At 39.4% G+C, this 27,255-nt stretch overlaps 1 protein-coding gene across 2 annotated transcripts; it reads left to right on the top strand.

Annotated features, from left to right (window-relative positions):
* Positions 1–371: 371 nt before the first annotated feature.
* Positions 372–26,594, top strand: LOC133616004 (protein GOLM2-like). 2 transcript variants are annotated; one of them, XM_061974981.1, is made up of 10 exons: positions 372–946; positions 9,557–9,611; positions 9,705–9,807; positions 13,176–13,266; positions 13,408–13,531; positions 16,068–16,151; positions 17,504–17,782; positions 18,831–18,962; positions 25,203–25,370; positions 25,966–26,594. In XM_061974981.1, the coding sequence occupies exons 1-10, from the start codon at positions 620–622 to the stop codon at positions 26,040–26,042; spliced, it is 1,440 nt and encodes a 479-aa protein (XP_061830965.1). In that variant the 5' UTR covers positions 372–619; the 3' UTR covers positions 26,043–26,594. The 2 variants fall into 2 exon arrangements, with proteins under 2 accessions (XP_061830965.1, XP_061830966.1); XM_061974982.1 differs by lacking the exon at positions 25,203–25,370.
* The last annotated feature ends 661 nt before the right edge of the window (positions 26,595–27,255 follow it).

The following is a 27,255-nucleotide window of genomic DNA, read 5'->3' as shown; positions in this document are numbered from 1 at the left end:
ATCATTAAATGCTCACAATTTTTAATTCATCCACAAGTAAAGCACAATTAAAGTAAACTTGGATTATTTCACTTTATGTACTTTTTTATGCCGAAAGAGGCGATTTCAGCCACTTGAATGACGGCGAAATCATTAAATGCTCACAATTTTTAATTCATCCACAAGTAAAGCACAATTAAAGAAAACTTGGATTATTTCACTTTATGTACTTTTTTATGCCGAAAGAGGCGATTTAAAAGAGGCTATTTCAGCCAACAGCCGAGTTAGATATACTTTTCGAGACGAGTGATGCAATCGAGTGACGTAAGCGCGCTCCCGCGTCAGGGGGTGCATATTATGGCAGGGGTGCGTTTTCCGGCACAACACCGGCGTTCATTGGGCGGACCGCGGGGCACATGCCCAGTATGCGGAAGGAAGTCGACAACTGGGTGTGAAGACCGAGAGAGAGATGCGAGACGACTTCGCGACAACTGATCATCACATTTATGACGTTTTGATGCGCGGTTGCCGCATACACACGACATGCACACGCATGCGTCTGACGCCGTGGAAATCCTCTCACTGAGCCACAAGGTGACCAAGCCGTAGTGACACTTTTCCAACGAGTCCTGTTTCGGAAATGATCGGCTTCGGCGCGAACCGACGCGGAGGCCGCCTCCCGTCCTTCGTCCTCGTATTCCTCATGGCGATCGTCGCCATCCTGGCGTTCAACTACTGGACCGTGTCCAGCAAGCACGGCCGCTCGCTGGACGAGCTGCTGGAAGTGCAGTCGCGGGTGAAGCGCACGGACGCGGCGAGGAGCCGGCTGGAGAAGCGCAACTCGGAGCTGATGGTGCAGGTGGACGCGCACAGGAAGCAGCTGGAGCAGAAGGATGGAGAGTACGTCGCCTTGAAGGGCAGGCTGCAGGCCCGAGACGCGGTCTTCAAAAAGTGCACCGACGAAAAGGTACTCTTTGAACAACACTTATTTGATGCATTAATCACAATGTAGCACTTTCGTGTATTGACGTGTTGAAAGTTACTCTGGACTTCCTCTCTACTATATTTGTCACTGCTGAGTTTTTATTCGATTTGACCAAATCAGTTCGAGTAACAATCTACATCCATCCATCCATCTTCTTCCGCTTATCCGAGGTCAGGTCGCGGGGGCAGCAGCCTAAGCAGGAAAGCCCAGACTTTCCTCTCCCCAGCCACTTCGTCCAGCTCTTCCCGGGGGATCCCGAGGCGTTCCCAGGCCAGCCGGGAGACATAGTCTTCCCAACGTGTCCTGGGTCTTCCCCGTGGCCTCCTATCGGTCGGACGTGCCCTAAACACCTTCCTAGGGAGGCGTTCGGGTGGCATCCTAACCAGATGCCCGAACCACCTCATCTGGCTCCTCTCGATGTGGAGGAGCAGCGGCTTTACTTTGAGCTCCCCCCGGATGGCAGAGCTTCTCATCCTATCTCTAAGGGAGAGCCCCGCCACCCGGCGGAGGAAACTCATTTCGGCCACTTGTACCCGTGATCTTTTCCTTTCGGTCATAACCCAAAGCTCATGACCATAGGTGAGGGTGGGAACGTAGATCGACCGGTAAATTGAGAGCTTTGCCTTCCGGCTCAGCTCCTTCTTCACCACAACTGATCGATACAGCAATCTACCGTATTTTCCGCACCATAAGGCGCCCTGGGTTAAAAGCCGCGCCTTCAATGAACGGCATATTTCAAAACTTTGTCCACCTATAAGCCGCCCGGTGTTGTAAGCCGCATCTAACTGCGCTAAAGGAATGTCAAAAAAACAGTCAGATAGGTCAGTCAAACTTTAATAATATATTAAAAACCAGCGTTCTAACAACTCTGTTCACTCCCAAAATGTACACAAATGTGCAATCACAAACATACGTATATCAACATGGACAGAGCTGCGTGAAAAAAGCCACCCGGCCTCTTCGCGTAAACTTAAACTTACCTTAACCACTCGCTCATCTTTTCTTCATCCATCCCTTCGAGTTAGCTTTTTATGATGACGCCGGCTGGAAAGGTCTCTTTTGGCAAGGTCTTCCTTTTGAATATCACCATGGGTGGAAGTTTCATTAGCATGGCAAGCTAGAACCACAGTGAAGGATGACTTCTCATTCCCTGTGGTGCGAATATTCACCGTACGTGCTCCCGTTGTATCCACGGTGCGTTTCACAGGAATATCAGTTGCTGTGAAATAGTAATCCGTGTGTGGATGGAGAGATTGCGTCTTTTCATGAACCGGATCCCTGACGCTTAGTAGGAGCCATTTTGTGGTCTTTACAGATGTAAACACACAAAGGAAATGAAACGTACGGTGATATCCGCGCGCTTTTTCTTCTTCTACGCGAGCGGGTGGTTGCTTACAGTAGAAGAAGAAGCGCTTCCTGTTCTATGGGGGCGGGTGCTTACCTTGGCGGTTGCTTGCGTAGAAGAAGAAGCGCTTCCTGTTCTACCGGGAAAAAAGATGGCGGCTGTTTACCGAAGTTGCGAGATCGAAACTTTATGAAAATGAATCTTAATATTTATCCATATATAAAGCGCACCGGGTTAAAAGGCGCACTGTCAGCTTTTGAGAAAATTTGTGGTTTTTAGGTGCGGCTAATAGTGCGGAAAATACGGTACATTGTAATGGTATTAATGGACTCAACTGTAATGTAAACACAGACGTGAAGCGCCTCTTCTCGATTAGCCAGCAGGCGTTCGCTCCAATGCATTACGTTTCGTCACGGAACGGACCGAGGGTCAAAAAGAAGTAGTCAGGACGCATGCGGATTAATCACACGTCAAAAAAATGATCGGTGTTAAAGTAAAGTAATAACATGTATGATTGACTCATTTTTATCATTCTAAGCATACGCGGCACATTAATTTAAAGACACATCACAACAATTATATTTGTCACCGCTGAGCTTTTATTCGATTTGACCAAATCAGTTTGAGTAACAATCTACATTTAATGGTATTAATGAAGCTCCCCCTCTCGATTAGCGGGAAAGGCGCCAGCAGGCGTTCGCTCCAATGTATTACGTTTCGCCACGGAACGGGCCGAGGGTCAAAAAGGAGTAGTCATGACCCATGCGGATTAATCACACGTCAAAAAAATTATCGGTGTTAAAGTAAAGTAATAACATTTAATATTTACTTATTTTTTTATCATTTTAAGCATACGCAGCACATTAAGGTAAAAACGTGTCACGTTTGCTTTTTTTCGTCACTGATTCCTTACTGCAGACTTCATGAGAGCCAACAAACATAGTAAAACATCAATGTCTCATAATCCTCGCAAAGAAACGGGGTGGAGGGGCAGACGGGACCGAGCCTTTTTTCGTGTCGTTCTTGCCAGTTCCGGCTCCTAAATGGCTGTCAAAGTGTACCAACTTGTCAGATTATCCTCAGCCATCTACATTCAAGGTGAGAGGCATGATTTATGATCTACAATAAACTTCCAAGAAGCAGGGAAGCAAGGAAGCAGCAGACCACTGGATGATGTAAACATAGGGACTCACGGTAGTGATCTCGCGTCGCTGCTTTAAATAATTAACCTACATTAGCGCTTATAATAACAATTAGGGCTGTACAATTAACCTGCGTTAGCGCTTATAATAACATTTAGGGCTGCACATTTTAATCGTGATCACGATTTTGGCAGCTACGATTAAATGAGGGTGATCGTCGCATTATTAACATTTAAAAAATACAGGCTACCCTGCTTTTCAAATGAAGCACGTTCACAACCAACAGTCAACCAACCACTAGGGAGTGACCGATAGACTGTGGACTCACGTGAGAGCATATATGAGTGAGTGACAATTGAGGTTGAAGATAGATAGTCAGCTCCTGAAAATATTAGGAAAAATTAATACATTACATCAGTGCCCTCCCCTCCTGCAGAGGTACCCACAGGGGTACCAAGAGGTAGGCATTTTAACCCAGAACACGACCACACGCCTCGCCGTTCTCCAGGCACTCCTGCTTGTTTACCGAAACCCAGAAATGCTCCCGCGCGGATGAACCAACAAAGGCCACAACGAATTGCACGGCAAAGCTACGTTGGTGTGCACATCCAAACAAATTAGCCAGTTGCGAAGACACGGTAAGCATTAAAAACACTTCCCTTCTTTTCTGAACTGCCATCGTATGCCCGCACTGTAAAAGTGAATGCTAACAGAGCACGTGGCCCACCACCGGGGGAAAACCCCACTGAACAGCCACAAAAGCGGGGGTGCCCAAAATACAGACGACCGTAACATCAACTGTGCACCGAGGTACCCCGTATCCATCCACCTCTCAAAGGCTCACCAAAATAACAGATGTAATAACGTTTTAATTGGCATATGTCCTATATACTGTATACTGTGAGCAGTACAATGCATGTATTCCTTTGCATAATCTTATTTTTTCACTAGTTTACACTGCATGATCACACTCTGCAATGGCATATTTATTTTAGTTAGCCCTTTGTCTTTTGAACATTTTATTTGATCAATAATTCGTTATTTTTATAGTTTAATTTTTAAATGAAAGCCAAGTTTACATACAGTTTGTTTAAAATAGTGCAAAAAGTATGTTTAAATTACCAGTAAATAATCGTAATTAATAATCGTGATTATTATTTTGGCCATAATCGTGCAGCCCTAATAACAATATCACTAATACTTGGTTAATATTCAAGTCACAAAATGTAAATAAAGTATTGATTGCGCTTTTTGAATTGGTTTGTATTGGATATTATGGGCGAAATAGAGGACCTCCCATTGGCTCCGCTGTAAATTGACTTTTATTTACGTTTATTTAATATTTAGACTGCATTAAAAAAATCCATCCGTCATGTCTTTCATAATAACTGAACAAAAAAAAGTGCAGTTCCGCTTTAAAATAACTCAAAGTTAACTTAAATATACTTAATTTTACATACTACATATAGCCTGCCATAATCCAGAATTAGGTTACATTAGAATTAGGGCTGCAACTAACGATTAATTTGATAATCGATTAATCTGTCGATTATTACTACGATTAATAATCGGATAAAAGAGACAAAATACATTTCTATCCTTTCCAGTGTTTTATTGGAAAAAAACAGCATACTGGCGCCATGTTCTTTCACCTTGCCAAATAAAACAAGGAAAATGTTACAAACATGCACACTTTTGAAACCCCTGCTATAGATAATAAAAAATTAAATCTGATAAATCTATGGATAAAAAGCAGAGCCTGACGACGCATGCGCGTTAATCACAACTCTCTCGCTCTCTCTGTCTCTGCCCCTCCCTCACGAATGCTGCTGCACGCACAATTTGTTGTGGTTTTAACCTTCTTAACTTTGAGCGTACATTGAAAATACACGAAACCCTAACTCAAAATGCCGGACATTTGAGGCATTTAAGAAACACCGCCCGACAGCCCCGCAAAAGAGGACATGTCCGGTGAAAAGAGGACGTATGGTCAGGACCTAGCCCGGTCGCTGCTAGCATGCTAGCAGCGATCGGTTTCACGTCCGGTGAAACCGATCGCTGCTAGTCCTCTTTTGCTAGCAGCTAACGGGCTACGATAGACTGACAATACGTCCTCTTTTCACCGGACATGTCCTCTTTTGCGGAGCTGTCAGGGTGGAGTTTCTTAAATGCCTCAAATGTCCGGCATATTGAGTATTGTTTACACAACATGCAGTACGCTACTTAATATGTCCGTGTGGAAACTCGTTCGGTACACTTCCGCACCGAAACGAAACCCCCGTACCGAAACGGTTCGATACAAATACACGTACCGTTACACTCCTATTATTTTGATTATTGTTTCTCAGCTGTTTGTAAATGTTGCAGTTTATAAATAAAGGTTTACTTTTTTTTTTTTAAAGTAGCCTCAGCGCATGCGTATAGCATAGATCCAACGAATCAATGACTAAATTAATCGCCAACTATTTTTATAATCGATTTTAATCAATTTAATCGATTAGTTGTTGCAGCCCTAATTAGAATAGAAAGCTTTATTGACATTGTAATAAATGCTTCATATCTTATGGTTGCCACTCTTAAAGGAGCGTTTGCAGCGCGGCGCACCTGTGTTTAAAGCGTCACCTTTATTCTGAGTTTTAAAGCAAAATTAACTCCATATTGTGCTTCATGCACTGCACCCTCTTTATTAACCAGTAGAATTGGCTTTTTTTGCCATTCTTCCTCAATCTCCACTCTGTTTCTGCTTGTATGCACTTTGTGTGTGCATTTTGAGACTCTCACATGCGCCTCGGCTCTGTTCGTCACCGCCGTACGGCAGCATGCGGTTGTGAAAAAAAGTACCAGTATTTTTAAAAGGCAGTATAGTATATTTTTTTATTTATTAGTGCCGCTTTACTTTATAAGTACTGATAAATGGTAAATGGGTTATACTACTACTCAAAGTGTCAAAGTGCTTTGACATTTTCCACATTCACCCATTCACACACACATTCACACACTGATGCGAGAGCTGCCATACAAGGCCCTAACCACGACCCATCAGGAGCAAGGGTGAAGTGTCTTGCTCAAGGACACAACGGACGTAACGAGGTTGGTAGTAGGTGGGGAACAAACAAGGAACCCTGTTGCTGGCACAGCCACTCTCCCAACTGCGCCACGCCGTCCCCTACTGTTGTAGCGTACAACCCTAGTCTGATTATAATTAGTAAAAGTTGAATCATTCAATGTTGTTGAACATTTTAAATGTCAGTTTCAGCTTTTTTTATGGCCAATACTGCCACTACACTACTTGGTATCGGATTAATACCCAAAGTTGTAATCTCTTCAAAACTAATGTGAAGTAGGCAACAGATGAATAAGTGCTTATTACCTTTTGACCAAAGTGTAGATAGAACCATGTTACAACAGAAAGTAACCACCTATTAACAGTAAATTAACAAGTAGAATAATAGTAGTTTTAACATGATAATACAACTAAAAATGACACATTATAACACTCAAATGTCAGCAGCTAAATAAGGAGTCTGTTTTGAAATGGTTCTATAATAATTTATATTCCAAATAATATATTTTGATATATATATTGGCATAGGAAGAAGCTGCAATATACTGTATATCGCAATATAAATATAAGGCCATATCGCCCATCCATACAATCACCATGGTTAAAAAAAACTGCTATGCTGTATATATTTTAATCCGTGTGACTGTGTGTGAGTTAGGCTTTTTTTTATGAATTCAAACTGGTTCACCCAGTTTTTGTTTTAGAAATCATTTGATATAATTGGTGTAATTATTCCACTGTAGAACTGAGCTCCTTGTTTAGATGGCTTATGTTAATCCTGTGATCTCACTTGACTCCTGTTCACTTCCTTGTGTGTGTGTGTGTGTGTGTGTGTGTGTGTGTGTGTGTGTGTGTGTGTGTGTGTGTGTGTGTGTGTGTGTGCGTGTGCGTGTGTGTGGAGATAGGTCATCAGGGCGTTGTTTTCAACTCTGTAAAGCACTTTTACTGTAGTAAACTGTCCGGAACTGCAGGTAAATAAAAAAAATTTCATTCTTCCATTGTTTACCTGCTTAAACACTGCGTACAGACGGATGGACAAACAAAGATAACTTCCTTGTGGAGGTACTAAAGATAAGTGTGTTTGGGAAAGGCTGGGTACCTTTCGCTGAGTCATGAGCTCAGTTGTTTCACGTCCATATGCTGTACACACACTAAACTAACGCTGCCAGGACTTAATTCGATTCAATATTTGATACAATTTTCAAACCTGTGTAATAGGGATGGGCAAATCTATATCATCTCTTACCTATATCACATTATGTTATTTGGCATAAAATAATACTTAAAATAATATAACATATGGACAACATTGATTGATCCATCTTTCATCCTACATACTGTTGTAGTTGCTTAACTACATGTAAATAATTTAATACAAGTAATCCAAAAACGTGTCTATTTAAAATTGCAGTCCCTCAGTGGTTTCTGCATCCAGTAAGATATACGTTTTATTTAAGTATTATCTATGTATTAGTATAACTATCATTAAACTATCATCGACACTCTTTTTTTTTTTGTGTGTTCTACTTTTTTAAAGTAAATCAGGAAAGTGCATGTGTCCACAGATTCAAAATGGTTGGTAATGACTTTGGCCGCTTATTTGTTTCAGACATGCTTGTAATAAGTAACAATAATGATCAATTAGAGTAGACGACGTGTAGCGGTTGGGGGAGCGGCCGTGCCAGCAACCTGAGGGTTCCTGGTTCAAACCCCAGCTTCTACCAACCTAGTCACGTCCATGGTGTCCTTGAGCAAGACACTTCACCCTTGCTCCTGATGGGTCGTGGTTAGCACCTTGCATGGCAGCTCCCACCATCAGTGTGTGAATGTGGTAATAGTACCTTGAAGGTAGAAAAGCGCTATACTTGTAAATTTTGTATACTTGTGTAAGTATATATATAAGTTATACTTATACAAGTATAACCCATTTATATCATCTTAGGGTTACATTTGTTCAATTTTCTTGAAGGTAGTAGGAAGAAGAAGAGTTTGATCTTACCCCTTATCCATGTGTTGCTCTTATAGTTGTATAATTGTTGACACCTACAATATTGCATTAGCTTCCATTTCGTAACAATACTTAGTTCACATGGGGAAAAAATTAGCGGCTTATAGTCCAGAAAATACAGTAGTTTGTGCCACAAAAGAACATGACATCAGATATGCAAAGTTAAAGGGGATGTTTGCAACATTTACACAGATGACTAGAGGGCGCCAACTTTTCAATGTATTTTATCCACATTATATCCCGCCCTATTGTGGCTTCTTGGACGTAATTATGTACATATGTAGCACATGCACGCATATTAGCTTTAGGTGTTTGGCTATCAATATCAATTGATAGCTAGCGTTATCTGTCATTGAATGTATGTTTTATCATAACAACAACATGACTGCAAATTGTTTGTTGCTTCTGTTGGACTGCTTTTGTCTGTGTGAATGCGCGTACAAGTTGACAAGACCATGAGAGTGACAGCCGTAAACGCCAATCATTTTATTCGGGCCGGTAAAAAAATGTATCACATGAAATTTGCAATTGTCCTGCCATCCATTTTCTACCGCGAAATAGATGGATTTGCAATTGTAAAAAATATAATCAATTGTCAAACAACTGTGTTCTGTTAAACTAATGGTAACATAAGCAAGCTAACCAGAGGTGTTTTTGTTATATATTTTGCTTTGAAAAATGTTACTGTGAGGAAGTTGCAAACAGCACCTTTTAATCTACATGAATGAAGACACTTTTTTTTACTGATCTCCAATATTTTAAAGCTAATATATGGGGAATTTGTTTCTTAATAATGACGTCAGATTCGCAAAGTTAATCTATATTCATGCAGATGCTTCTTTCACTGATCTCCAACATTCTAAATCTGATATATAAGGAATTATTTTTTTAAATAAATGATTAAATAGTTATTACAGTCAAGGAAATGTGGTCAAAAGCCCATCTCTAGCTAGTATAAGAAAGTTTGTTCCTTAACTAACCAATACTCTCTGGATCTTTTAGAATTCTTGAACTTTTTTCTCTGTGTGTTTAGACTAAGGTGCAGGATGACGTCACAGCCCAAATGACAGAAATCCAAAGGCTTAAAGGTAAGATATGCCTGACCAGAACAATACCCAAACTCACTACTTATGATCATCATTTTTTTTTCTAATGGTGCTTGTTTGTGTATGGGCCAATAGAGCAGCTGACTGACTTGAAGCAGGAGTTTATGAAACAAGAAGAGCAGCTAAAAGAGGTGAAAAGGAATAGAACCACCTTGGAGAGAAAGCTGGAATATGAAAGGTATGCTCAGTGACAATTTATGAACCGTCTTGCAACTTTCTGTGCTTTTACATTAAACACATTTCAGAAAATCATGTCCATGTGGTCCTGGATTCAAATCCCTCTTCAGAACTTTGCATGTTTTCCCAGTTTTTGTGTCGGTTCCTTACGAGTCCAAAAGCATCAATAGTTCATTGGACTCTAAACAGCCCATTGGGGTGAATGGTTTAATGTTTACATGTGCCCTGTACTTGACTAGTGACCAGTCCTGGGTGTACCGGCTCTTGTCAGCTGTGATAGACTCCAGATCACCCACACTCCTGAACAGGATAAGCAGGAAAACGAATTAATTTATAAAGATACAAGATGCTTTATTTGTCATTGCACTTAAAACGTACCACAAAATTTGTTTACAGTCAATCCGTCAAAGAAACAGATATTCAGTAGGACAGAGGGTAGACAGGAGAGCAGGGCTGATGGGTCGCCTCATAAGCGACGCCCCGTTAAAGATGGGAAAAGGGACAAACAAAAGTAGGGAGAAAAAAAGCCACTCCCAAACTATGCTCCTGTAGGAGACGCAGTGTGAGACTAGGAAAAAAACCTCAGCAAACATAAGCACATTTTATGACATACAACCTGCAGGCAGCCAGAAAGTGGCGCAGCTCCGTGGTCAGCGTATCTCAATTGGGGGTGAAGGGGCATTGGATGCTTGAATGTGTGTGTGTCCATAAACTTGGGACGTTGCGTCGTCTGGCACCACACTCTTATTCCATAGCGTAACATACTAATAACAAAGCTGGTTTCTGTGGAGACGTCCGTGATAGAATCCCAATGAAATCAAACAATCAGCAGGTGTTTGTAAGGGAATCAAATCAAATCAACTTTATTTATAAGGGAGAAAAGGGATTTCAGAGCGTCTCACTGCAGCGCAAATTGGATGGAGGGCCAAAGTGTAGATTAGGTTAGGGTGAGTAGATTAATTCCAATAGATTTGTCTACTCTAATTGTACTCTTCTGGTCCCCAAATTGATCATAATTTCGCTTTGAAGAACAGCAAGCTTCTCTGAGAGGTTAGCCAGTTTAGAAATTGCTACAGTCTGAGTGCCTACACCCATACCCATCCCATCAATCATGACTGGGAGCTTCTGGGCATCTTGAATGGCTGCCCATAGTCTTCTGAGTTTGTCGACACACCAAGGCGATGCTCAAACCAACCAGCAGATGCTCTGTTATCACAGTTCCGGATAGATAAGCTTCAATGTCCTCAACAATCGCCAGGCACACCACTCTCCACTTCTCCCACACGTCCATCGTGATTCCAGCAGCAACGAGCAGGTTCCCCTGAACCTTATATTGTCGTCCACAAAATCTTGTCAATTTTGTAGAGAGAACCGGTTGATTAATTGTTAAGATTTTGGAGAGCAGTGCAAAAAGAGGCTCCAAGAAAGTTGAGACAAGACAAAGACGCAAAAGCAAGAAAGATAAGAGAAAGGGAAGCACCCGCCTTCGTAGAGCCAGATAGAAAGAATTAAATTGAAATGGAAAAAAATAATTAAATTGAAATGGAAGGGTTAGCTTGTGGACATTAGAGCTGTGTTGACAAGATCCTAAAGCATTTTACTAAGTGCAATCATATTACTCCGATGTCCCAAAAGACATACCATTGTTTCCATGATATGCACAGACCTGCCAATATGTATGCATTTTGACCCTTGAATATGCTTGTAAAATGGTAAATGGGTCGTACTTGTATAGCGCTTTTCTACCTTTTTAAGGAACTCAAAGCGCTTTTACACTATTTTCCACATTCACCCATTCACACATTCACGGCGGGAGCTGCCATGCATGGCGCTAACCAGGCCCATCAGGAGCAAGGGTGAAGTGTCTTGCTCAAGGACACAACAGACGTGACTAGGATGGTAGAAAGTGTGGATTGAACCAGTAACCCTCAGATTGCTGGCACGGCCACTCTCCCAACTTCGCCACGCCGTCTTGTACGCCTCGCTTCGGGCATTATGTCACATTTCGCCAATTTCATGTGGCGTAGCATTACCTAACCTCAAGCTATGGCGACGCAAACTACCTTCCATTTACCTTCTTATTTTACCCCTTTTGCCCTCTATTTACCTTCTTCTTTTTTTTTTTTATCTTATTTTACCTTTACCTTCTCTTTACAGTTTTTCCGAACTATAAAGCGCACCGGGATATAGGCCGCTGCCACTAAATTTTCGGAGAAAACAAAATTTTTCTATATATCAGCCACACTGGACAATAAGCCATAATATATACGTTGTGAAATTAATTATATATACACAGAAATATTTTGTAAATGTTTATTTACGTACTTTGCTTCCAGACGGTGTTTGTAACACGGCAGTAAAACGGCTGATCAAACACAACAGAAGTCATTTTCATGGACCCACTAGCTGCAGAAGCTAAAACTCCACGGTGACATTTTGGTTAATTTACTGAGGAATTTGTGAAACTGAAACAATACAAAAAGAACGCCATTGTAAAATCCATAATACTAACAAACAGTCATAGACTTGTTAAGTATATTAGCTAATGCTAACTAAGCTAGTCTCATTATGATAGCACAAATAAAAATGTGTGAAAACACTCATTCAGACATCACACATTGGAAGGTTTAGTAAGTTGAAATGATGTTAGTTAAATTGTAAAAATTACAAATTTTGCTTGGAGTAATGAAGGATCCTTTTGAGCAGAAAGGCAAAAGACATACTTTGGTTCAAAGCATTAAAACAGAGTACATTTTAACTCGCAACACCTGCAGTGACCGCACTCGTCCAAAAGATGGGGCCGTAGTACAAACAATAACACCATTTTAGTGATCTGCTTGGGTTTAATGAAAATTATTGAACACAAAACATGGCAATTACTGCAAAAGAAAAATCCACGCAGGGTTCAAAGTTTAGGGAAAAGGTAGCGGTTTATAGTCTGGAATTTACGGTACCTTCTTTTACTTTCCTTTACTTTTTTTTAACGTTCTTTTAACCTACAGTTGCCTTTTTTGGCCTTCTATTTTTCTTATTTCCACATTCTTTTTTACCTTGTTTATTTAACTTATTTTAAATTCTTTCATGCAGTTCAGATTTTTTTTTTTTTATTAGTTACACTCAAACGAGTATCTAAGCACAAGAACAGCTTTCCAATAGAATTAATACATTTTATTAATCGTTGCAGCCCTAGTTGGTATGTCTCTTTGCTGTTTAATCAACAAGTGATTCAATCTTGCAATTCCTGAGCTTAAAAAGTAAAATTGTAAAATTTAAATTTCACTTAAATATGTTTAAGTCCAGTTTATTTTTGATATTCATGACCATATCTAGTCTTTCCATTGTCATTTACGTGTAATATTTATGTTCTAGCTTACAGTGTGGACGTCAGATTGCACAGTTGAAAACCGAGTATGACGAATCAAAGAAGACTCTGGAAGAAGAAGTTGTCAAGCTAAGACGGGTTAGTATGTTCATATGCTATACTAATTTAAGATATAATTCTAGCTTCAGCATAGTTTTACTACAACATGTTTTTTTTTTTTTTGGTTTCTTTTTTGTTGAACTAAAGTTATTCATTTCTCTTTTCTGTTTGACTTTTTAGAATGCAATTGATAGCCAAAAGGGCATAGTGGCTGGAAGACATACTGATGGAGTCCTGGGTGGGCAGTTAGCTGAAGAGCGCCGCACAGTGGCCACTCACAGCCGTGACAGTCTAGATTTAAAAGGTAGTGTACATGACGTGACGCACATCCATAAAAGCATACATTTGGTAAGGACATTCAACAAACTACTGTATTTCTCTATCATATCCATTACCCATTAACAGGATACACATATGACATTTTTTGTCAATGGCTATTAATAAGAATTCTGCACTTTTAAGTGTGATGGAGATATGCTGACCAGCTGACATTGTGAAATGTTTTAGTAGGGCTGCTTCAATCAGGGTTCTTTGTGGCCAATTCCATTACCGACCATGGGTAACATTAGTCCATACTGATTTGTAGCTATTCCATGTATTAACTGTAAAAAAAATAATTAATTTATGGGAAGTGCTACCAACAGTGTAAAAATATCAACACATATTCACTTTGCATTACATACATGTGTTTGAACAAAACAAAGTCAATAGTACACCAACTAAACAAAAGCAAAAACTACCATTTACTTCTCATGTAAATCCTTTGAATTTTGACCTTCAAAGTCCTCCTGTGTTTGTACACATTAACAGAAACGACCAAAGAATTATTTTGTGAGAAAAATATCTCACAATCTAATCACTCTGGTATCGATCATTCACTGTCTGATACTACTCTTGGTATCGATACTATTGATTTAAGGATCAATCCCCTCTCCCCTTACGTGTACGCCTAGGACGCTACACACCAACAGCATATATATATCATGCTCTCTTGAGACACTTATTTGTCTACTTGATAACCTCCTGTTAATAGCTGCTTATTTTAAGCTGTAACAAAAGTATGAATAATCTAGTATTTCCATGTGTTAATTGCCATTGCTATTATGAATTACCCTTCTCTGCAGCAGTTTTTTTTTCAAATGGATGTTGCACAATTACTAATGTGTTAGTGTGTCAACGAGGAATCCTCAGTTGTGAAGTTAAAAAATAAAATAAGTGCGTGTGGTGCAAGACAAAAATATTTGTTCACTTAAAATATTAAATAAAGCAATGACGATAAAGCAGACAAAAGTTGTTTGAAAAAATGCCTACATTTTCCTTTGTTAGTCCGCTAAGGTTTAGGTTTATTTTCTTAAAGAGAAGCACTGAATTACCAGCAGTGATGTTCTTAATAAGGATAACTGCATAAGCATAAGCTGTTTAACTGTAACATAATGTATGTATGGCTATGTCAAGCATTTGGTGAAGTAAGTTTTTATTTGTACAAGAAACTTGTATTTAAACAATTACAATACTAATAAATGGAGAAGTCCAGCCCTTTGCTTTCTGAAAAAATGGTCGCCTGAAAATTCTACTTAAATAGACCTGCGATTTAAAATACCTGTATTGGAAATTTAACCGCCTAAAATGAGAACTGCACTTTTTTGGAATTTTGCCTATCGTTCACAATCATTATGAAAGACATGACGACGGATGGATTTTTTTTAAGGCATTCTAAATATTAAATAAACGTAAATAAAAGTCCACTTTCAGCGGAGCCATTGAGAGCTCCACTGTTCCGCCCATAAAAGCCAATGAATAACCATGCAAAAAGAGCCAACAATACTCCCATTTACATTTTGTGACTTCAATATTAACCAAGTACCGGTACTAGTGATATTAATATTATAAGCGCTAACGCAGACAAACTATTTATAGCGGCGCTGTGATCACTTCCTGTGTGCCGATGTTTACATCATCGACTGCTTTCTCGCTTCCCCGCTCCCTGTAAGTTTATTGTAGATCATAAATCATGCCTCTCACCTGAAAAGTAGATGGTTGAAGATACAGTATAATATCTGACAAATTGAGACACTTTGACAGCCATTTAGGATCTGATTCTGGCGAGAACGACACGAAAAGCACTTGTTCGCCCTCATCCCGTTTCTCCGCGAGGATTATGAGACGTTTTTCATCTAAATGAAAATATATGAACATCCTAGCAGTCGGCATCCTAATGACAGCAGACATTGTATAGTGAGTGATGTCTTATTATGTTTGTTGGCTCTCATAAAGTCTGCAGTGATCAGAAATTAGTGATGAAGGAAAAAAAAGCAAACGTGATGCGTTTTTTAAATTAATGCTTACAATTATCAAAATACGTAAATATTAGATGTTATTTTAAATGTGCCCATTACTACATTACATATATACTTTTATAATGTATATAAAACCCTAATGGAGGTATTTTGATGTTTTTAGGGGCTCTATAGACAGAATTGAACAATTCCCATAGGCTCCATTGTAAGCGTACTTCTGATTGAATTTATTTAATATTTAGAATGCATTTAAAAAAAATCCATCCGTCGTCATGATTGTGAACAATAGGCACAATTCCAAAAGTGCAGTTCCCCATTAAGTTAGAAGCATTGTGCTTAAAGTACATACTCAGACATTATGCACTTACCACAAGCCACTGATAATGAAGCTTCCAAACCATCAATCATGTGTACAATGCCAATCAAAGAGGGAAAAATGTTATGCTACTTATTTGAACTGCATGATAAATGTTACTTTAGCTTTAAAAAGAAAGCAACATATTGACAACAGCTATTTGCTGCATTTTCCATGTACTGTGGCAGACATAATGGGAAAGCCTGGCAGTGATGCCGGCATGCCCGGTATTGAAGACAGTGAGGTGGGAAAACTTGATGAAGTGCAATTTGGTAAGTAATGACAGGATGAGTATGCTCTAACACAACATTCGCTTAGAAGATAATCTTACCTATGTACATTGATGTGGTCAACGTCGTTCACCAGGGCTGCACGATTAATCAAATCGACATCAAGGTTTTAATTAGTGCGGTAAATAACCGCAAGAGGCAGAGGTTTGTTTTTTTTCCCGCCGTCACCGGAATCTGAGTGGCAGATGTTGGCCAATCAAAATGGTTGAGCCTCGCGTATATTTGTTTCTCGCTTCAAACAGGGAAAAAGACATCTCACTTTGTGCATCGCTCTCAGCACCTCAGCGCGTTTAACAATGGAAAGCCTCTTTTCAGTCATTCACAGTTTTTGTGTCTCTTCGCGGAGACTAGAGCAGAGCGCCTCACACTCGCAGTACAGAAAGCTTCACGACTTGCCATTGATAAGTGCCGCAAAGTAACACAAATTAGGAGGAAACCAATGTAATTACATAGCCATATATCCCGTTGTGGAAATATTTCAGTTTTAATTGAGAACAAGAAGTGAACAAAAGTTTTAGCAACTGCTATGTAAAGGAAAAGGGGTAGGATTAAATAAGCTCTGCTTCTTCCTCCTTTTCAAACATGTTGAATAGAGAAACTGGAAATGGTGATGTATCATGTTGTATGCATGCATGTTCGAAATAAACACAAACTTAACTCAGCTCAAATCGGATGGGCAATATGAGCCCACCAACACGGAGGAACAAGCGAAAATGCCACGATCACGTGATAGCAATAACAAAAAGACAGTGTCTGACCTAATTTTTCCAACTGGGAAAAAAATACACTAAGATGTTCAATATCTATTTAGGTAAAATTTCTGTCAACAGAAATTATTACATTTTATTTTTGTTTGTTTATTTATGTAGGATAACAAAGTTATTTACCTTCCAATTACAGTACAATGGTAAACAATTTTACAGTGATGAGATATAAAAGTTGATATCATTTTAAATGAATACTTGCATTAATAACATATTATGATGGAACTATTTTATAAACACTGTATAGTTGTTATTGGTTATTTCTTGAGTTTAGAAGAACAATTTAGACAAAAGCTCTTATTTATTAGTCTGTCTGCATAAAGGCAAATATTTTTTAAATAAATTATTGCATATTTTTCTTGTGTGTGGCACCTTGAGACAAGAATATGTTGATTGACAGCCTAAAGGTAACATGTCATCCTTCACTCCTTAATTGTCAAGTTTTATGCACTTTTATTTATGAAAAATAAAAATCGCAAGTTGAATCGCGATTACCCGGTAGGTTTTTTTCTCAAAATCGTGCAGTACTAGCGTACACTGCTTAATTTGTCACTGGTTTTTTTTACACAGAATTGAAGAAGCCAGCTATCACTCAGCAGCGCGATGAAGCCCCGGATGTGCTTGTGGGTGCTGGTGCTGGACCTGGTATGGGGGCAGCTGATGGTCCCGGGGGACAGGGCTTATCTCTTGACCAGCCCCAACTGCAGCACGACAGAGTAGAAGTCCAGGCAGCTGTGATTGCCCCTCCAGGTGTCATCAAAATGGCTGACAAAACAATAGTATTTGAAGAAGACAACAAAGCAGATATCAAAGCAGATGAATTGGGTGAACAGCAAAGACAAATTCGAGGTAAAGTCTCAGAGATTACATGCAAATTGAATATGGATTTCTGTGTGTCATCTTGCCACAATGGTTGCATGCTAGCACGATGCATCTCAGTGTTATCGTAAAAATGGTAGGGTGCACACTCAGTGCCTCACATGGCGCTCACAGCTTAAAGCTAGTGAACCCCTTGCAGAGGACAGACCTCCACTCGGCCCGACTGTACACCCCAATAGTAAAAAAGTCCTGAATCCAGATGGTAATTCGGACTGGAACTTTTTGAGCTTTTTATAGCGGAGAGAAAGAAGCAAAGAGAACCCTTGTCAGTCACCCACTCTCTTTGACTCTGTGGGTAGAGACAGGGTCGCTAGCATGAACACACAGAAGTTGAGTCTCGTAAAGTAAACGTAAGGTGACGTCGTAGATATAATCCGGATCAGCCCCCAATTGTAATGACTCGTTCCTTATCACATTTCAGAAATTGCCTAAAAAGTATGATGAAAAAAATCACACACACGTCTGCCTCACACAGTAATCGTAAGGTAATGCGGTAGGAATGATATGGATCATTCTATCAAAATCTAATCAGTTCTTTATCTAATTTCCTTAATGTTTAATGAAAATCTGCCCATAACTTTTTGAGTTACTGTATGTTGCTAACTTACGGACAAACATACCCCAACTATTACAGATACAGAAGTCATTGGTATTTATTTAATCCATAACATTGACCATGACACAAAGGTATGCAGACAATAAAATAACAGTTGAGTACAACCTTTCTTTCCAATTAAATTATTCTTGAATAATAATAATAATAAAAATAGATTAGATGTATATAGCGCTTCTTGAGTATTTGTTTGCTGTGCACATTTTTCTATTAAAATTGTATTTACTTTATTTCTCGAGGCCTGTTCCCTAACAATAATCATAAAAAATATGCCATCTCATCTATGCTACTGCAAAGTTGATTTGCCTTTTGCTTAACCTGCATTCAACACCTTTGCAGGTGTAGTTTGGTACTTATACCACAATATTTAGTTTAAACAACCCGTCATGTTTTTGCTCATGGCAGCCCCAGATGTCAAAGGTGAGGTGGAGCGTCTGAAAAGTATTCCATTGCCAGGCAATCCTGCCCAGTTACCCAACCCCATCCAGCCGCACCGTGCCAAAGACCAAGTCCCAGCAGGGGCACGTCATCACCAAAGTGAGTTTGCTTCAACCATACATGACATTGTTACGGGTAGTATGTATGGCTGGAGGCCTGGAGCCATGTTTTTTAAATAAATGCTTTTGTTTTGAAGGGTTGAATTTTTGATGACCCTGCAGATACAACATACTTATTTGATGGAATCAGAGCTTTTATTGTTCGCCTTTCCCCCTGTGCTCTGTCTATGTATATCATGAAGTACCCATCGCTATCACTTATCTAAATTACAATACCCTACTTCTGTTGGTATTGTTTATGACTTTTTTCAACAAAATTGTCTCGTAATGTTTTTGATCCTCAATCCTGGGATTGAATGGTTTTCTGGTGATATGTGGCAGCATATATATATGTGCCTCACAATACGAAGGTCCTGAGTTCAATCCCGGGCTCTGGATCTTTCTGTGTGGAGTTTGTATGTTCTCCCCATGACTGTGTGGGTTCCCCCCGGGTACTCCGGCTTCCTCCCACCTCCAAAAACATGCACCTGGGGATAGGTTGATTGGCAACACTAAATTGGCCCTCGTGTGTGAATATGAGTGTGAATGTTGTCTGTCTATCTGTGTTGGCCCTTCGATAAGGTGGCGACTTGTCCAGGGTGTACCCCGCCTTCCGCCCGAATGCAGCTGAGATAGGCTCCAGCACCCCCCGCGACCCCGAAAGGGACAAGCGGTAGAAAATGGATGAGTGGATGTGGCAATCTGAAAATCAGGATGTGAATACATTCCTGCAACATTATTACATTTCTGTTGTAACTGGAGATGCTCAATATTGGACTTTTTACCAATGTCTAGCACTTGATTCACGACACCGATATTAACCGATACGATGAATGCAGTAGGTCTCCCCTCAAACTGATATTTTGTCTCATTAAGAATAAACAAATCATGCATTTAAAAAAAACTGCAAAATAAGACAACTACTGCAATGAAGTAAATGACTGTATAAAAAGGTGAAATTTATTTTTAACATTGTGTGTGAAAATAGTCATTTAAAAGATTCATGAACACTAGTCAACTAAAACAAAGTATGAAACTCTGGACTAATAGTGTACGTTTAGTGAAATTATTAGTACAGCTGGCCGCTTCTAATCATATTTTGTTGCATAAACGTTGTGTGTGACTCAAGAGTCATTACTCCATAATGTACGATATTATATTATATATTGTATTGAAGGAAAACTCATTACTCCCCCCTTGCATAATCAGAGCTTTACAGTCATTGTAGATTGCATGTTTACAATTCCAAGGACAAATTTGGAAAATTAATTCCAGATGTAAACTAGCAAGCTTGTGGCTCTGTAGAGCACAGTGCAGTTTGATGATGTCATCACCCGTGCGCTGAAATCAAGGCAATACCTTATCAAATGACATCGACAGAGTAAAACAATATAATCCAATATATCGTTCTTACGCTAATATAATCTGATAGCTCTGTGTTAATTTTGACAGCAGATTTTAAATTAGTTGTAGTCATAGGCTTTTGACAAAAATGTATTTTAGTTTTAGTCATATTTTGCTAATCTAAATTGATTTACTTTTAGTCGACCAAAATACTCAACATTTAAGTTGACAAAAATTACAGTAAGTTTTGTCCACTAAAATATAAAGTATAAAGGATAACACATCTTTGAAGTTGTCTTGATACCACTTTTATTAAGGTTATTACAATTACTGTACAATGTAATACATTAACACTGCATAACTTGGCATATACAGATGCATTTCAATAAATCTGATATGGTGCTTCACATTATTTCATTTCAGAATCAATTCAGAATAAGAGACTAAATAAAGCCTCAGAATTTTTTTTTGTTAATTTCCGAAGATGCATTATATAAAGTGTAGCATTCTACAGAGCAGACTGTCCGCCATTTTATTAGGCAAACGAGCTGGGTGGGTAGAGCTAGATGCATGGCGGGGTGCAACGATCACTTGCTTTGAGCAGAGTTTAAAATGAAATTATGCGCAGTGCGTACACTTGTATTAAAATAATTTATTTAACAGGAAATAATGGAACATAAACATGTGTTTGATGCTTAAATCTTAACAGTGAGAATGTATTGAGATCTTCTCTAATAAAGTGTTGCCTTATATACATACACAAAGTTGTATACATGTTGGCAATTTGTTGTGCATAATTTGGAGAAATCAGATTTTAACTGTTAAAATAAAAATGTAACTAATTTCTGTTTCATCATTAATGTAATGTGTATATTTTGTCATGTAGGTGTACTATTTATTTAGACAATTACAAGTTTTGTTGTCTACCGCGGCAAAAGTGAAGTACAACCATGTCTTTTGTACTCTTTCTTCCCTGTGTAGAAAACCTATTGTATTGATGTCTTGCAATGATTCCTGCTTTTCTAGGTGAAACATCAAAACACTGTGCCTTACAAAGACGCTAGTTCTGATTGGATATCCTTTGTGCTTTTCCAATAGCCCCTCTCCCACATGCAACTGTGATTTGATATTTTGTCCCACAAGCGTAAAGACACAATTTAATACAATAGGATTTCGTCTGGGCAGCACGGTGGCACAGGGGTTGGTGCGTGTGCATCACAATAAGAAGGTCCTGGGTTCGATCCCTAGGCCCGGGGTCTTTTTGTGTGGCGTTCGCATGTTCTCCCTGTGACTGCGTGGGTTCCCTCCAGGTACTCCGGCTTCCTTCCGCCTCCAAAGACATGCACCTGGGGATAGGTTAAAGTTAAAGTACCACAGATAGTCACACACACACTAGGTGTGGTGAAATTACTCTCTGCATTCGACCCATCCCTTTGTACCATCCCCTGGGAGTTGAGGGGAGCAGTGAGCAACAGCAGCGTTGGCCTCGCTCGGTAATCATTTTGGTGATTTAACCCCCAATTTCAACCCTTGATGCTGAGTGCCAAGCAGGGAGGTAATGGATCCCATTTTTATAGTCTTGGTTGATTGGCAACACTAAATTGGCCCTCCTAGTGTGTGAATGTGAGTGTGAATGTTGTCTATCTATCTGTGTTGGCCCTGCGATGAGGTGGCGACTTGTCCAGGGTTCTGCCCAAGTGCAGCTGGAATAGACTCCAGCAACCCCGAAAGTGGTAGAAAATTGATGGATGGATGGATCTCTGTGAACATTTTCGTCTCTTTTTAGTTTGTTGACTAAATTGTCAATCTCTTTATTGTTTTAGTCAACGTACTTTTGTTTTTATTCGTTATTGTCCTAATTTAGTCATGGGAAAATAAGTCGTTGACGAAAACGAAGACAAAACTTTTAGTCAACAAAATTGCCACAGGCTGTAACTATTAGGGTCATTAATTTAGTCATGACATAAGGTGACCTGCTGCAAGAGTCAGTACTTTGAGTTAGTAAAAGATCTGAGAAGACCCTTTGCACAAGATATTTCCTGCTGCTTGGCTTGTGCTCTTCAGCTTATGCTCACTTATTTCCTGTTCCTGTTTTCTTCTTTTCCAACTTTGCTTAAAACCTTGAATGTGTTGACTTCATATTTTTTATTTATCTTCATTTTCCCCTACATTCTTCCGTGTCTGATCTTTTTATATTTGCATCCAATTAGGATAAATAAATACCCAACATCCACAAGATGTCTATTTTTTAGAGTCTTCTAGGCACCAGCAGCTCAAAGGTATACCTGTCTCGCTACTTCTTCAGTCTCACCCGCCCCTGGCATGTACAAATAGCTAATATAAAGAGAAATAACAGGAAGTGCCATGAGCTTCCACTATAGGCCGACAATAAACAAAGTGTGATAGTGATTGGAGCACAGTTGTTTGTCACAAAAAACATTCATGAAGTTTGGTTATTTTATGAATTTATTATGGGTGTACTGAAAATGTGACCAAATCTCCTGGGTCAAAAGTATACATACAGCAACATACACTATCAATTTTGGTGATGTAGAACAGTTACAATCAAATCAAACTAGCTTCATGGCATGGCCTCATAACTTCATGTGAGTGATAATGATTGACGACACCTGTTGACTTCTCTGAGCCCGTTTAAATAGGGCTCATGTGATGCAGTCGTTAGACTAGGTTACAAACGCGACAATGGGAATGTCAAAGGAACTCAGCACAGATCTGAAAAAACGAATCATTGACTTGAACAAGTCAGCAAAGTCACTTGTAGCCATTTCAAAGCAGCTTAAAGTCCCAAGAGCAACTGTGCAATTGTTCGTAAGTATACAGTGCATGGCACAGTTTTGTCACTGCCACAATCAGGAAGAAAACGCAAGCTATCACCTGCTGCAGAGAGAAAAATGGTCAGGATGATCAAGAGTCAACCGAGAACCACCAAAAAGCAGGTCTGCAATAAATTGGAAGCTGCTGGAACACAGGTGTCCGTGTCCACAGTCAAGCGTGCTTTGCATCGCCATGGACTGAGAGGCTTCAAGAAGGAAGCCCTTGCTCCAGAAGCGACACCTTAAAGCTTGTCTAAAGTTTGCTGCTGATCACATGAACAAAGATAAGACCTTCTGGAGGAAAGTTCTGCGGTCAGATGAAACAAAAATTGAGCTGTTTGGCCACAATACCCAGCAATATGTTTGGAGGAGAAAATGTGAGGCCTTTATTCCCAGGAACACCACTGGTGCCTACTGTCAAGCATGGTGGTGGTAGTTTTATGCTCTGGGCCTGTTTTGCTGCCAATGGATCTGGTGTTTTACAGAGAGTAAATGGGACAATGAAAAAGAAGGATTACGGTACCTCCAAATTCTTCAAGACAACCTAAAATCATCAGCCCGGAGGTTGGGTCTTTCAGTTGGGTGTTTCAACAGGACAGTGACCCCAAACACACGTCAAAAGTGGTAAAAGAATGGCTAAATCACGCTAGAATTAAGGTTTTAGAATGGCCTCCCCAAAGTCCTGACTTAAACCCTATTGAGAACATGTGGACAATGCTGAAGAAACAAGTCCATGTCAGAAAACCAACAAATTCAGCTGAACTGCAACAATTTTGTCTTGAGTGGTCAAAAATTCAGCCAGAAGCTTGTGGATGGCTACCAAAAGCGCCTTATTGCAGTGAAACTTGCCAAGGGACATGTAACCAAACATTAACATTGCTGTATGTATACTTTTGACCCAGCAGATTTGGTCACATTTTCAGTAGACTCATAATAAATTCATAAAAGAACCAAACTTCATGAATGTTTTTTTGTGACCAACAAGTATGTGCTTCAATCACTATCACAAAAACATAAGAGTTGTAGAAATTATTGGAAACTCAAGACAGCCATGACATTATGTTCTTTACAAGTGTATGTAAACTTTTGACCATGACTGTACATATGTATGTATGCATATATATATATACATACGTATGTATACATACATATATACATACGTATGTATGCATACATATATACATACGTATGTATGCATACATATATACATACACTGTATATGTATACATGCATACATACTGTATATGTATGCATGCATACATATGTATGTATACATATGTGGATATATGTATATATCTATATGTATGTATATATAATGTGTATGTTATATATGTATGTATAATAAATATGTATTTGTGTTTATATACGTGTATATATAATATATGTATGTATAATATATATATATATATATATATATATGTATATATACAAATATATATATGCATGTATATATTATATATATATATATATATATATATATATATATACAAATATATATATGCATGTATATATTATATATATATATATATATATATACAAATATATATATGCATGTATATAGTGTGTGGATGTGAGTGTGAATGTTGTCTGTCTATCTGTGTTGGCCCTGCGATGAGGTGGCGACTTGTCCAGGGTGTACCCCGCCTTCCGCCTGATTGTAGCTGAGATAGGCTCCAGTGCCCCCCGCGACCCCAAAGGGAATAAGCGGTAGAAAATGGATGGATGGATGGATATATATATATACATATATATATATTTATATATGTGTGTGTGTGTGTGTGTGTGTACACAGTACATAAAAGAACTGAACCTCTTATAGAACAGTCTGCATTCAGGCCCATGAAGATTTGCACATTTTCTAGGCAATACAGTATTTTGTTGCATACAATACAAATTTGCTCCTCAGTAACACTTCTTCCATCAGACAATAGTATCATTCACCTCCCCTGTCCTCTTCAATTCCTTCATGCATTACCTATGCAGTATTTCAGCCATTCCTACTGTCCCTTCAATTGCCTTCCCTTCTCTCCCTTCCTGATGAGGCCCTTCTCTGCCTCCTGCAGGCCGGTTCTTTGATGAGATCGAGTCCCCCGTAGATCCGCAACATGGCTCTAAGCTAGCGGACTACAATGGGGACGATGGCAATGTGGGTGAGTATGAAGCCGACAAGCAGGCCGAGCTGGCCTACAATGAGGAAGAGGATGGTGATGGTGGGGAGGAAGACGTTCAAGGTGAGCCAGGCCGAGGGACTGGACCACCTGTCCAAATGTGTATTCACCATTCCTCCACCCCTGTCCTGCTGCCACCCCACCCTCCAGCATTTTCCCCAGCAGTTTGTGCGGTTAGAGTAGCTCACATTGCCATGAGTTTGGTCCTTGAATCCATCATCAAACATAAACAGACATACAATATGCATGATGTCATAGTTTTGGGCTCAAAGCAGAACTGCAATGCATGCAGTCCCGAATGCGGCACTGTTTTCCCTAAAAAAAGGACACTTATTTTGCCTCCCACGGACTATTCCAGACCAAGGAACTCACGGTACTGTGGATGAGAGTCACATGCCATCTCCTGCTTGTGCTGCTTTTTAGCTGTAGCACCTGTCTGTACCCACCAAACAGCTAACCCACATGTAGATAAAAAATGTCTGTGTTCTCCTTGAAACATTGAAATTCACACCCGTTATCATTTTTATTTGTTTAATCCGTATTTGGTTCTATTTCTGTTTATTTTTTGTTGTTGTGTGCAACATAATTGCTTTTGAATTGCTATTTTGGTTTTGCATGTAATTATTAATTTCCTGTGCCTTTTTTTCCCCCATCCCAGATGATGAAGATCGAGACATGCAGGGAGATCGGGCTGTGGATTACGGAAAGCGACATCAAGCCATCGACGTTCTCTAAATGGGAATTTTGTACAGCTCAATCTCATTCAAACGCCTTCCACGGACTTCAGTGTGAATCGAAGTTTACTGCTTGCATCCTTAATATCATGGACCATTATGGATGTAATTGAATATTGTTACATAATTATACAAGAAAAGAACTCATAACATACTAGACTGATATTTGATTCGGTATTGAAGTTAGGCTAGGACAATATGAGTTCTGTGCATTGACTATTCTGCTTTGCGAGTGAGTGCCTCTTCATAGCTGAGTAGTCTAAAAGAGTCTACAGTAGTTGACATGGTTTTTTTTTCTTCAATTGGAAATGAAACAACTCTTTTGTTTATTAAGGAGGCACTTTGACTTTTTTTTTTTTACCACATTTTTTGGGGACATAATAGTGTTGTGTTTACAGGGGTTGGAAAAGCATTTGGAATGCCAAGGACTTTGCTTATAGCCAATTAAATGATTTTTTTTGTGAACACTAGAAGGTGCCCCTTATGTCTTTTCTAAATGATACTGATCATGCACGTGACTCCTGCTAATTAAACAAATCATTACTGATCAATACTTGGGAGTCATGCTGTTTGTTTTTGATCAAAGAGAAAACTTACCAAATACAAAGGGCACCTCTCCATTAGTGAGGTACATCTAGTTGACCTCCTAGCAGTACTGTATTAAACACATTAAATTGTTTACTTTATATCACGGGTGTCCACACTTTTTTCGCCAAGGGCTGCATAACAAAAATTCAAAGTATGCGGTGGCCATTTTGATATTTTTTTATTTTGTAAAAAAAGGTGCTGGAAACACGTTTAAAGACAAAACTTAGTGATGCAAAATTGTACTCTTATTAGTTATTTCTTGGATGTCCAAAGTGTAGCCTCTGGGCCATTTGCAACTCGAGTTTTGTTGACCAACATTGTCAAAAAAAAAAAAAACAGTAAAAATGTAAGAAAAGCAATGTTACAGTAAAAAATTATACAATCAGTCACTTAAAACAAAACCGCACTAATATTTGATATATGTAGCATTTAAAAATAAATAAAAATCTGCATACTTAGACTTGTGCATCCCGGGCGTGGCTACCGTTGCTGCCCACTGCTCCCCTCACTTCCCAGGGGGTGGAACAAGGGGATAGGTCAAATGTAGAGGACACATTTCAACACCCCTAGTGTGTGTGTGACAAGCATTGGTACTTTAACTTTACTTTAACTGAAATTATCAGCTG

This window comes from Nerophis lumbriciformis, linkage group LG15 (genome assembly GCF_033978685.3).
Source record: "Nerophis lumbriciformis linkage group LG15, RoL_Nlum_v2.1, whole genome shotgun sequence".
NCBI classification, from domain to species: domain Eukaryota; kingdom Metazoa; phylum Chordata; class Actinopteri; order Syngnathiformes; family Syngnathidae; genus Nerophis; species Nerophis lumbriciformis.
The sequence above is the reverse complement of the archived record's forward strand: the minus strand, read 5'-3'. Positions and strand labels throughout refer to the sequence as shown.

What these genes read in the sequence shown, in the direction of transcription:
- LOC133616004 (XM_061974981.1), top strand. Translation starts at nt 620, where the DNA reads ATGATCGGCTTCGGCGCGAACCGACGCGGAGGCCGCCTCCCGTCCTTC. An exon ending in TGACAGTCTAGATTTAAAAG is followed by an intron (nt 13,532 to 16,067) that starts GTAGTGTACATG and finishes GTACTGTGGCAG; the next exon opens with ACATAATGGGAAAGCCTGGC. An exon ending in AGGGGCACGTCATCACCAAA is followed by an intron (nt 18,963 to 25,202) that starts GTGAGTTTGCTT and finishes TGCCTCCTGCAG; the next exon opens with GCCGGTTCTTTGATGAGATC.